The 13,236-nt window shown below is 49.5% G+C and overlaps 1 protein-coding gene across 8 annotated transcripts in view; it reads left to right on the top strand.

Moving 5' to 3' along the window:
• Positions 1-13,236, top strand: part of mef2cb (myocyte enhancer factor 2cb) — a 73,554-nt gene that overhangs the window by 25,924 nt on the left and 34,394 nt on the right. For all 8 annotated transcript variants that reach the window (XM_080003580.1, XM_080003584.1, XM_080003583.1 and 5 more), the window contains one exon: positions 9,425-9,744. In XM_080003580.1, coding sequence (XP_079859706.1) covers positions 9,691-9,744 — 54 coding nt within the window. In that variant the 5' untranslated portion in view covers positions 9,425-9,690. The remainder of the gene's footprint in view (positions 1-9,424; positions 9,745-13,236) is intronic.

Below are 13,236 nucleotides of genomic sequence, written 5' to 3'. Positions count from 1 at the left end.
TGTATAGAATAAACAAAAATGTGGAGGTCACGAATGCGGGGCACGAGGAGATATGAACCCGGACCCAAATACCCTTGAACGTGTGTTGGCGTGCATGTGCGGCGTCGGTACGGGTCCCGGCGGTCGGGCGGTCTTGGTGTGTTTTTCCGCACCTGTGTCGCATGTAGCGCACTTGGCAACATGCGAGGCGACGCTGGGAGACATGACCTCTGGCACGGGGCCAATGCAGGACCCGACAAAAGGGTTGGAAAACGTGCTGGAGCAGGGCTCCAACGTCAGAGATAGGCAGGGAGGGAGAGAGGGAGAGAGAGAGAGAGAGGTGGGGGGGGGGGGGAGGACGAGAAGCCGGGTGGGGGGTGGGGGGGGGGGTGAAGAAGGGATGACATGCAGGGCGCTCTGTGGTGGAAGGTAAAACGATAGGAGGTTCTGGAACGGCGGTCGGAATCCATCGCCGCAGTCTTCAGTGTTTGTTTCTTTCTTTCCTCTCTCTCTCTCTCTCTCTGTGTGTCTCTGTCGCTCTCTCCGTTTGAACGGGGTTATCTGGCTTGTGTTTCGAGATTTCTTTCATCTGTAAAAAATGACCGTGTTCGTTGCCCCAACACAACGGAAAAACTTGCAGTTGTGATTCATTTCAGCCTTTTTTTTTTTTTTTTCAAGTTGCGGCTGACCCAAACTTCTGCTTTTCGTTCTGCTGGTTTTTTTTTTTGTTTTTTTTTGTTTTTTTTTTCAGTTTCTTTTGTTTTTTTTTTGTTTTTTTTCCACTTTGTCAGAACGGAGGAGTGCATACGCGCCGTGTTTGTCATTGTGGTGGTATCGCTCTGGTGGTCTAAAACCCAATCGCCAGCTGTCCAGCCTTTGCTAGATAATGAGCCACTGTGCAACATTCAAGTGTCGTCTTGTAAGGATAGTGAATACGAATTGTTAAAGTCCCCCCTCTCGGTTATGGGCTAATACGCCTTTGTCCATAAGCCAACGGCACCGTGACGCGAAGCAGACATCGGGGAGCGATGGCGGCTCCGTGTCGATCCGTCTGTCTTTGTGCCGCCCCTACACGCGCCCTCCCGCCCGCCTGCCTTTGGCCCGGCAGCTGCAGCTTTACAGCCCTTGGCCTCCTTTCAAAGGCGAGGCTGACGCATCGTGTCAAGTCCCCGCGTCCTTGGGGAGGTCGGCAATGGGGCTATGGAAAGATGGCTCTCACCTGTCTCCTGCGTTGGCTCTGACGGATGGTTACCTGTCTCCGCGACGCCCCCCCCCGCCACCCCCGCCCCCCCTCCCCAGGCTCCTGTTTGCCGGCGCTGAGTGAGAACCGCAGCTGCCCAAATGAACAGCTCTGCTACTCCTCTCCCTGCCACCTCCACTGAGCTGCCTGGCGTCAGGACGTTTTAGCCACGACGGCAATAATGAAGGAGCATTTTGCGAAATAAATTAACTGCTTCATTACATTTTTTTTAATCTGCCTCATAAAGGAAGTAAAGTAAAGCGTTGTATTGTTGGTATTCATGGCTAAGCACCCTACGGAGGATGAAGAGAAGATGGTCCAGTAAAATAAATGTAATTATTAAAAAATATATAAAATATAAATATTAAAACCCATATATGCAAAAATGATAAATATATTAATAATACAAATTGAGGTGTTATTTATCATTTGTCATCCATCATATCATAAATATGACTTAATTCAGATAAATTGATTTGAGGAAACCTCTACGCACACCGGACATCATTATAGATACAGCAACTTCCCTAAATAATCACCTTTTTTTTCTTTTCTTTTTCTTTTTTTCACTTTTTTCACTTTTTCACAGGCAGCTGTTATTTTTTTTTAACAACTGCTCTCTGAAAATGTGTGTGTGTGTGTGTGTGTGTGTGTGTGTGTGTGTGTGTGTGTGTGTGTGTGCGCGTTGGGGGTGGGTGGGGGCGCAGTTCTGTTGCTAAACTGTTCAACCAATTTTCAAGTGACTGCCGTTGGGGTGGAAGGCAGCCATTTCAGCTGAGGTGCTGAAAGCAGAAATGAAAACAGTCAGAAGTCGCGCTTTTAGCCTCGCGACACGCCACCGATACCACAGGCCCCGCCCCGCGCAGGCGCTCCGAAAGCACCATCATTTTGGGATTTTATTTTAAGATTTTTATATATATATATATATATATATATATATATATATATATATATATATATATATATAAATGAGGTTATTTTTGTTCATCTATTTTTAGGCAAAGCAAAAAAAAAAAAAAAAAAAGCTTTCCAATCAGTTGATTTCTCTCTTTTTTTTTTTTTTTTCTCGTCCCGTCTCCCTTGTTTCGCAATCGGTTACATCACAAGGAAACCCAAATCGAGCAGAGAGGATTTTTTATTTTCTTTTATTCATATCCAGAGTTCAGCCTCGACAAAAAGATTCCGCGTTCTCACCGGAGCCACGAAACAACAGCTTTGCGCCTCCTTCCCTCCGCCGTGTTTAGCTGGAAGAAAGGTGGTGGCTCGGGTTCAGTTTGTGGATGAGGGCTCTGCGGATGGAGCGGTTCAGGGAAGGAAGCACCTTTAGCACCTTTGATTGTCTGTGGCTTCTGATGTCACATCCTTCCCCCCCGAACCTCTGTGTGTGTGCGTGCGTGTTCCTGTCTTTCTTTCTTCGTCCATGATGTGGAGCGGTTTGGATGCGGAAGGATCCAAGACGCGGAACAGAATCGGAGGATCTGATTACCGTGGACCGGCGTCAACAAAGTACATTTTTTATCGGTAAAAGCCGTTGGGACGTGAGCTGGAATGTCCAGCTTGATTGCAGAAAACCAACCCGGCCTTTTGATATAGAAGTGTGGCTGTTGGATTTCTCCACCTTGTGTTGTCGCGCTTAGACTCGCACTGGTCTCTGTCTGCCTTTTCGTTGTCTAACAAGGTAAATAGAGCGACTGCCAAGTGCAGACGATCGGTTTTAATCAATAGACGGGAGCCTGGGTCCTTAGCAACATCGCCATCGCAGCGTATGTGAAAAGGGTGAAAGTCCCTAACGATCTGACTTAACCATGAGCTAATGGAGAGAGACGGACACACACGCACACACACACACGCGCGCACACACACGTACACACACACACACACACACACACACACACACACACGCAAGTTCATAACCCGCGTGTCGTCGCGTGATCGCAGGATCTCGAAGCTTCGGGGTTTATCGAGCGCACTCAGAGCGAGGGAAGGAGGAAACAAACACATTATGTGATGATACACCGCTCTCACCCTAATCCCCAGATGTACACGCCGCTAATCTCTTTAGCTGCTAACACGTTAAATTAGCCCCCCCTAATATCTGCTGTGATTCGGTGCCACCGAGGCCCACCTACGCCGTGGCCGACCGCCCAGGTTTGGGTCACTCGCCTTCCAACCCCCCCCCAACCCCCCCCCCCCCCCCCCCCCCCAGCGATCGGAGGAGGAGAGGATGTAGAGGGGTGGTGGTTTGGGTTTTTCGGGGGTGGGAGGGTGGGGGGGGATCAGGACAGCCACTGATAGCCATTCGTCACCCTGCCTATCTCGCTGTGACAGATGGGGGAGTGCGACGCTCCATGCGGCGGAGTCACCGGCTGTAATGACATTAAGAGGCACAATGAGACCTGATACACACGCGCGCACACACACACACACACACACACACACACACACACACACACACACACGCACATGAAAGACTGAGAGTGCTCCCCCCTTCACGGAATGTGTATTTAAAAAAAAACAGCGTGTAGAGTGTATTTATTGTATGTACCATACAACAAACCCAAAAAGGTTCACTAACCGCATTTTTATTTTCTATTTTTATTTTTCATTTTTATTTATTTTTTAATCTTCACACCCACATTTCCTAGTAGGATGGAGCTTTTTTTTCTCCCCTCTCTCATTCTCTCCCTTTTCCATGACACATGCTATTACCAAATGCATTGCAGATGGAGCGCAAGTTGGGCCTGCGTCGCATCTAGGTGGGGCTTCTTGGAAGCAAAATGGAGAAAGAAAAAGAAACACGGTGCATCCTTCTCGCATCACTCGCATCGGAGTCTGCAGGGGCGGGTGTCGCACGTCGCCCTTCCCTATTCTCCGAATGCAGAAACAGTCGATCGAACCTTTGGTCAGAAACACCTACTCCGTACCGGCGTCTCGGTTTGCACAACGCAGCTGCCTCTCAAGGAGAGCGATGACGAGCCAAGACAAACTTCCTCTTTCTCGCTCTCTCTCTCTCTCTCTCTCTCTCTCTCTCGCCCTCCCTCCTCCCGCTGTGATTGGGTGGCATGAGTCGTCTGTCCTCAATAACAACGCAGACCGGCTATTACAACAGGGAGGAAGCGCCATGTGCTGTGTATTAGTTTTTAGTGACTAAACACATGGGACAGAGGCGACCTAGAATACAGCCTTGTGGCGCTTGGTGCCGTGTGTATATACCTTCCCACAGCCCTCCTCCTCATTTTCTCACAGACCGGAGAGAGAGAGAGAGAGAGAGAGAGAGAGAGAGAGAGAGAGAGAGAGAGAGGGAGAGCGCACTCATTAGATCTATGTGCTGAATCGTGGCTCGCTCTCGTCCATCCGCCCCCCCCCCCCTCCTCCTCTCCTCTCCTCCCCCACCACTCCCCCCATCTCCATCCGTCTGCTTAACAGATGGGAGGGTCATGGGTACAGCTCTTCCACTCCTCCTCCCCCTCCTCCCACCCCGGAGAGACTCTGTGCCTCTTGAAGAGATTCCTCCTCTCTCTCTCTCTCTCTCTCTCTCTCTCTCTGTCTCTCTCTCTCTCTCTCTCTCGCTGTCTCTCCCTCTCTCTGCCTCCCTCCATTTCACTCTCTTCTCTCCATCGTTTCTGTTTCTCAGTATTCTTTCTCTTTCCCCTATGTGTGTCTATCTATCTATCTATCTATCTATCTATCTATCTATCTATCTATCTATCTATCTATCTATCTATCTATCTATCTGTCTATCTATCTATCTATCTATCTATCTATCTATCTATCTATCTATCTATCTATCTATCTATCTGTCTATCTATCTATCTATCTATCTATCTATCTATCTATCTATCTATCTATCTATCTATCTATCTATCTATCTATCTATCTATCTATCTATCTATCTATCTATCTATCTATCTGTCTATCTATCTATCTATCTATCTATCTGTCTGTCTATCTGTCTTTCTAGTCTCCATTTCTACACCCACGGATGCCACTCGGAGCCCGCTTTGACCCACCCTCCTCTTCCTCAGGTTGCTGTGTGAGTGTGAAACCTCAGTGGGGGACAGATTGTGTGTGTGTGTGCGTGTGTGTGTGTGTGTGTGTGCGTGCGTGCGTGTGTGCGTGTGTGTTTTTGTCTTTTTTCTCTGTCGCTTTTCCAAATCACATCCCCTCTCTCCCAAAAGCTTGACTTTTGGATTAGTAAATTGGCTTGATGTACCAAAGCTTGTTAGTTCACCCACCCACCAGCGTCTCACTCCACTCCACTCCCTCCCTCCCTCACTCCTTCTCCCTCTCTCTCTCTCTCTCTCTCTCTCACTTTCCCTTTTTTCCTGCCCTGGTTTGGCCTTTCAAGGTCAGGTGTCACACTGTCAGCCTCTTGTGGAAAATTCCCGCCATTCAACGTTAAGATTGGGCATCAGTGAACCCATGTTAGGGATGCGCTGCCACCTGACCACTGCCACCGCCGCAACCCCACCTTCTCCCCCCACCACCTGAAGTCCCCGCTGTCTTGGCGTCACAATGCTAAATAGGATTGAGTGCTTCGGTGGTAATCTGTTCGGTTGCGTGGGGGGTTGGTTTTCGCAGTCTCCCGGGAGGCAACGAGCAAGGGCTGGGAGGCGGGGGAGGTAGGGGAGGCGGGGGAGGCAGGGGAGGCAGGGGAGGCGGGGGAGAGGGTGCTGCTGCTGCTGTTGTTGAGGTGGGCACAGGCACTGCTAGCCAGGGGGAGTGCGTTGGGGGCGGGGCCTGGCACTCTGCTGGCACATTGGCAGAGTGCAAGGCGAGGGGGGCATGTCGTACGGGACGTGCATTGTTGTGTAGGAAGAGGGGCCAGAGGGATTTACGGCCACGTGTGTGCGTTTTGTTGTTAGGTAGGTTGGTTGTTTGGTTGGTTGTTGGGTAGTTGGTTGGTTCGTTAGTTGGTTGTTTGGTTGTTTGGTAGGTAGGTTGGTTGGTTGGTAGTTTGGTTGGTTGGTTGGTTGGTTGGTTGGTAGTTTGGTTGGTTGGTTGGTTGGTTGGTTGGTTGGTAGTTTGGTTGGTTGGTTTGTTGGTTATAAGGTTATTTGGTTGATTATTTGGTATTTGGTTGGTTGATTGGTTGATTGGTTGGTTGGTTGATTGGTTGGTTGGTTGGTTGGTTGGTTGGTTGATTATTTGGTATTTGGTTGGTTGGTTGGTTGGTTGGTAGTTTGGTTGGTTGGTTGGTTATTAGGTTATTTGGTTGATTATTTGGTATTTGGTTGGTTGATTGGTTGATTGGTTGGTTGGTTGATTGGTTGATTATTTGGTATTTGGTTGGTTGATTGGTTGATTGGTTGGTTGGTTGGTTGGTTGATTGTTTGGTATTTGGTTGGTTGGTTGATTGGTTGATTGGTTGGTGGGTTGATTGGTTAGTTGGTTGGCTGGTTGGTTGGTTGGTTGGCTGGTTGGTTGGTTGCTAGATAGGTTGGTTGGTTGGTTGGTTGGTTGATTGGTTGGTTTGTTAATTGGTTGGGTGGTTGGTTGGTTGGTTGGTTGTTTGTTTGGTTGGGGGGGGTCAGCGGCAGCAGAAACTCACCTCAAGGTGTGCTGGCTGGAGCTGCGAGCCAAAGCAGGGATTAAATATTCAGGACATGGGCTTAGTCTTAGTGTTAATGGTACGTAAGGCCTAAGGTTTTGCCCCAGCGGGTGTTGACATTGAGAGGCTCAGCTCGGCTCGGCTCAGCACGCCGGGCTGTGGGAGGAAAAAACGAGTAGGGGGGTGGGGGCGGGTGGAGGCCAGGAGGCAGGGATCACGGAGGTGACGCCTCCCTGCTTTGGGAAGCATTGTAGGGCGGCTCGTGTCGGGGAGGAGGCTGGGAGGAGCGGAGCGGCGCGCTTGATTGATTTCCCTGTCTCGCTGTCCCATTGTCAGCTTGTAATCCTAGTCTGTCTGACAACATTCTTCTCCCTCTCTCTTTATTCCTCTTTCTTCCAGCGGACAGCTCTTCGTTTTCATCTGCTGGGCGTGTTCACGTAGAGCAAAGCTAAAATGTTTTGGAAAGCCTCTCGAGAGTTGCCACAATCTTATTTTAGATCTTGTTATATTTTTCTGACGGTGCAGTCCAGCTTTCGTCCTCACAGACACGACATAAGTTTGTGTGTGTGTGGGTGTGTGTGTGTGTGTGTGTGTGTCTACATTGTTGTCCTGCATACTATGAACACAGATGTTTTTAAATTTATTTAGAATAAATAATTAAATAGAAAGTATTTACTTTATACTGTGTATGGCTTAAAGGCAGGAGTCAAAGAATTCTTTTTATTGGTATGATTTAGTATTGGTATTGGTTTTATTTGTTTTGTTGACCTTGTCTAAACAGTCACCTCTAGCCTGTAATTCTTTTGTAGAAAGATAAAATAAAGATAAGAAAGAAAGATTAAAAAAAAATCCCCACCCTCGCCCTATAATAACGCCATTAACGCATCATTATCATTGTCCTCCCTCTTCATCGCAAAGAGGTCAAGAGCATTACAGCGCAGTGTTCTTGGCTCTGGGGGCTTTCATGTGCTTTCTCATGCATGTTACTCAATAAATACATGGATTCAGGTTAGAGAAAGATCAAAACACGGGAAAGGATAGGGAGGAATGTGCATCATTCTGTGTACCTGTTTGTGTGGTTGTGTGTGTGTGTGTGTGTGTGTGTTTGTGCGTGTGTGCGTGCGTGTGTGTGTGCGTGTGTGTGTGTGTGTTTGTGCGTAGGTGCGTGCGTGTGTGTGTGTGTGTGTGTGTAAGCCAGATAGAGAGAGACTGAGAGTGACATGTCTTTTAGTGAAGCGGTGTCGTCTTCCACATCAGCGTCTGATGCCTGCGCTGCCAGGTGCTGGAAATCTGGTTCAGAGAGGAGAGCGGAGAGAAGAAGAAGAAGAAGGGGGGAAGTAGGAGAAGAGGAAAAAAAAAAAAAAGAAGCGGCAGGGTAGACGGAGGATTTTTTTATGTGACGGCGCTGACAGCTCCCCTGCATTGCACTGAGCTTAAATAATGGGATGCTCATTTGCATAACGAGGGACGTTATCACCTCTACTGTCAAAAGAAAACACAACAACAGTTCTTCTGCTCCTCCCCGAGATAGATTGGGTTGGCCTACTTTAGCACTCTGGAGAGATGCACTGGAGCTCTGGCTCAGCCAACCTCACACATGTGCACCGGCACACACACATGCAAACACACCGACACACACACACACACACATACACACCGGCACACACACACACGCACACATACACAAAAGTTTTTGGAGTGGAGCTTTCTTCCCCACTCGTGAGGTCCAGGTCTAGCTCAGCAATAATTTCTGCCTCTCTCTCTCTCTCTCTCTCTCTGCTCAATAGTGCACACACACGCACATAGACATGCACACACACACGCACGCACGCACGCACGCACGCACGCACGCACGCACGCACGCACGCACGCACGCACGGACCTACGCACACACACACACACACACACACACACACGCACACACACCGTCAACGTATCCAAATAGTTCATCAACTGTCACAAGTTCATGTTGGAATTTTATGTTGGATTTCTGACTGTGAGAAGTACCCTTTCAACAGACGACTGCTATTTGCTTTCTGTTGGTTTTTTTTTTTTTTTTTTTTTTTGCCCGAGCCGGTGCCAGGTTTTACAGCTGTGTTCGACTCCATTGCTCTCATCTGCCGAGTGAGCGAGATAGAACGGAGGGAGGGAGGGAGGGAGGGAGGGAGGGAGGGAGAAAAATAAGCTGTTTCTGGCGTTTCCACTGTCAATAGAGTGGTGTTTTGCGGCGAGAAACAAAATGTATTTCTCCGTCTGGCGGTAATGTTAGAGCGTTGGTGATTAGAGCGTTTAAGTTAGCGGCTCTTCCAAAACACTGTCAAACTCTCTGTGAACGAGGCAAGATCCTGACAGTACTGTCTCCTCTTATATGCGGGTGCTTGGGAAAAAAAAAAAAAAAAAAAAGAAAAAATAAATAAATAATAAAACCTTAAACTGATTTGCATGATATCGACAGCGAAAAAAACACAGCAGCTCTCACAACATTGTTGACAGATCCTTTGTCTTTCTTCACCCTCCCTTGTGGCTTCAGTGATGCCACTTTCATTATAATTTTTTTTCCCTCGCTCAGTATTTTGCCATATTTCATTTCACTTAATGCTTATTTTCCCTCCCCCACCCCCCTCTTTATGTCTCTCTCTCTCTCTCTATCGCAGGTACGGATGCTGGAATCTTTGAACTGACTGGAGCAAGTAGAGTGAAGAAGAAGAAGAAGAAAAGCCTGCTAGAGGAGAGAGAGCGCAAAGAAGAGGAAAGCGAAAGAAGAGGAGAAGAGTAGAAAGATAAAGAGAAGGAGTCGGCGGAGAAGAGAGCGAGAGAGAGCGAGAGAGAGCGAGAGAGAGAGAGAGAGAGACGGGAGAGAGAAAAAAAAAAGGCGCAAAAGTTCTTTCAGAAAGAGGAGAGAAAGAAAGAGACGGGGACGATGGGGAGGAAAAAGATTCAGATCACGCGGATTATGGATGAACGCAACAGACAGGTAGGTCCCCTGGGGGGGCGGGGAGGATGGATGAGGGGATGGAGGAGAGGAGAGGTGCGGTGGGGGAGAAACACCCTGAACCCCGACAATGAGGGTCTTTTGGGAGTCCGGGGCTGAGTGCGACTTGGTGGGTGGGGACGACCGAGTCCGGGGTTTGTGAGGGGGTTTTAACCGGTTCGTGGGGGCAGAGGGGGTGGTCGCTTCCTTTTCATTATGCTTTTTTATTTATTTTATTATTTCCATCACTGAAGTGGGATTCGCACGCGGGCACATTCGCAACACCTCCAAATCCCACGCTGCTCGTCCCTGCCGGTTCTGACGACCGCGGCCGACACGTTGCACGCTACTGTAGCACCCTTCACACACCCAACCTCTCACACCGTGCCACCCACTCTCGCTGAACGGCAGTGGAATATTACCACGCCGACAAACCACGGGAAGCCCAGGCTGCAACTAAGCGGACAAACAACCACGCTGATATTGCGAGAATAACGTACGACCCAGAGCGGAGACCGGTCCGGCGGGACAGAGGCAGAGACGGGCGCGGACCTCGGTCGGAGCCGAGGGTCGTGCCTTCTCTTTATTGGACACGGTTTACGGTCGTTATTATGAACAACTGAGCGGTAATTCACGGAGAAGCGGACTTCGGGCAGACGCCATTGTCTTGGAGCAGGAAGTGGACGGAGACGAGTTCTCTCGCTGCCCTCCAGGCCCACAATCAATCACTTCCTGCGGCACAAGTGACCGCTGACACTCCGTCAGCTTCCTGGCAGCCCAATTGGATCCATACGGCGCAGAGCTGCCCCCCCTGGACCGCGGGTCAAACACACACACACACACACACACACACACACAGACACACACATGCACAAAGACGCACAAGAGAGAGGCACGCACCCGCTTTTTCTTTTTTTTTTACATTTTAAAACGCCTTCCTTGAATACCTCCTACCGGCACGCTCTCCGCACGCGTCCACCCGTGGCGGTCCGAGGAATTGAATCGGCCGACACCGAACGGGTCGCCGAAGTACAACGCGTCCGCTGGCCATCTTGACCGCCCTCTGCCATTACCGTCGGTCGGTAACGAGAGAATACGGAGAGCGAAGAAGACCGAGCGCAATGAGATCGCGGTCGCACGGCGAGCGAGAGAGTAAACACGCCATCGCGAGATCCGCTCTCCAAGTGCCATTGTCTCACTTTAGCGAAGGTCATCAGATGAAGTTACCAAGAGGAGAAGAAGCGAATGAGAGAGAGAGAGAGAGAGAGGGAGAGAGAGAGGGGGGGGGGGAGAGTGAGAGAGAGAGAGAGGGGGGGGGGGGGAGAGAGAGAGAGAGAGAGGGAAAGAGACGTTAGAAACGAAAAGGCTGGCGTGACTCCATGGTTTTTTTTTTTTACCCACTGGGAACATTCAGGCAGACAGAGGGAAGAAGAAGTCGGGCGAGGAGGAGGAGGAGGGCAAGAGGGGGAGGAGGAGGAGGAGGTCACCGGGTATAAGATGAGGAGGACGGCTATCGCGTTGCACCAGCGCCCACACTTCCTCCCCAACTGTTATCTCAGCCCTTCTCACACGTCCCCGCCTTAGACGCCGCTCGCCGGCTGCACCCGGCACTCCGGCTCCTGAGGGCAGAGAGAGAGAGAGAGAGAGAGAGAGAGTGAGAGAGAGAGAGAGCGGGAGACAGGAAGGACACCTGAAGGGAATCAATGGCTGCGATATCCGGGCTTTGCTTACAAGCTGAGAAGGAGAAGAGAAGAAAGGAGGGGACGAGGAAGAGGAGAGGAGAAAGAGTTCAGGGAAAGGAGAGTCAATCAATTCTTCCCCTTCTGGTTTGTTCCCTGAAATCATAGATTGCGTGTTTACCTGATCTTTTGTTCTTGTTTTGGTTTGAATAATTAATGTCCCATTGTTACCCACATGAAATCGTGGGGCCACAAGTGGAGAAGTTCACCACGTGCTCGGCGGAGCGCATGGTGTTCGGTGTCATGCAACTTTACAGCCAAATAAAATGACATCATTTTGGTTGCCAAGTTTCTCGAGTCAAACATCACATGACATGATGGACGGAGAAAGACACTAAAAAAAAAAATTTTTTTTTTTTTTTTTTTTTGGGCAAAGCTTCAACCCCGGCCTTTTGCATATTCTCACTTCCTCTTGAAAACGTCCTGGTGCCAAATCCAAATAAACACCACAAGAGTTTGTGGATTACTTCTGGCTTCACATTCTTCGCATATTTTTTTTTTACCTTTTCATGTGCAGAACACCCAAAGCCCCAATATAAGCTATACCGCGTTCTTGCCTTCTCAATATTCCTGCCCTTAAAAGGTCCTAAAATTATTAAAAAAAAAAAAAAAAAAAAAAAAAAAAAAAGGTCATAATTTCAATTTTGTCTTTTTTGTAAAGGTTTGTCAATTTCTCCTGCATCAGAGTCATGTCTAATCGGAATAATGAACCAAATATTTAACTGATGAAATGTCCATTTTGTCTTAAATGTTGTCTTTGATACATGCTGACACCCTGTACCACTCCTGGTCATACGAACCTTCTTGCCTATAATGATTTTAAGGAGAAGAAACCCAGTCCCGATACAAAGAAAGCCAGTCCCTGGCTATTCTTCAGCAGCCATTATGGCCACCACCTCGTTTTTTTTCCGGCTCCCTACTTATCTCGTACGCACACATTCCCCCTCCTCGTGCGGTGCTCCAGTGAGTGGCACTATTCTCTCCAGCTGTCAGCGCCGCCTTGCCACCCACCGGGGCCGCTCCGCACCTCAACTCCCCGCGTCCGCTTTTGTGGCACGGGGCCGGGCTAGCGCTGGGCGGCCACTTTGGGCCGCCGCCTCCCCGAGCCCCCGAGTCCCCGAGCCCCCGAAACACTTCCTCCGAGCGAGGGCAGAAGGGCCAGGCCTCCCCGGCGTTGACTGGCTGCCCAGAGTTCCGGACAGTGGACGGCAGTGTCTGGGCGCTGGCTCCAACCCTCCCGACCACTCAGACCCTCTCCCCGCCTCAGGCACATGAAAGGACGCCCTGTGCCACGAACGCACACTCCGCTCGCCCGGCGTCGTGCACGTACACAGATGGGGACCGTGGACGGAACCCCTCTTTCGTGCGCGTGCACGCACACGGAAACACTCCCACACTGACATATATCTAAATGTGGACACTAAACAGATTATATACCCGGAGACGAAAATTTAGATGGTTCGTTTAGTGTCTTGTTTGTGCAACTTAGACAAATATATACATGTAAACACGCTCACACAGTTCTATCTCTCTGGAGTCGGCTATCTTGGGGTCCGACTAATTTGCCTCAATTGCCTCTAATGAGTGTTACCTCTCCAGCCGGTACGTACACTCGGTGGGCTTAATTTAGGATGACTGAGTGCGTGCATGTGTGTATTTGCGCTTTGGGGTGTGTGTGTGTGTGTGTGTGTGTGTGTGTGTGCGTGTGTGTCTGCGTGTGCGCGTGCGTGTGTGTGTGTGTGTGTGTGTGTGAGGC

This window comes from Zeus faber (assembly GCF_960531495.2).
Source record: "Zeus faber genome assembly, chromosome: 7".
Classification (NCBI taxonomy): Eukaryota; Metazoa; Chordata; class Actinopteri; order Zeiformes; family Zeidae; genus Zeus; species Zeus faber.
This window is presented reverse-complemented; position numbering and strand designations above follow the sequence as displayed.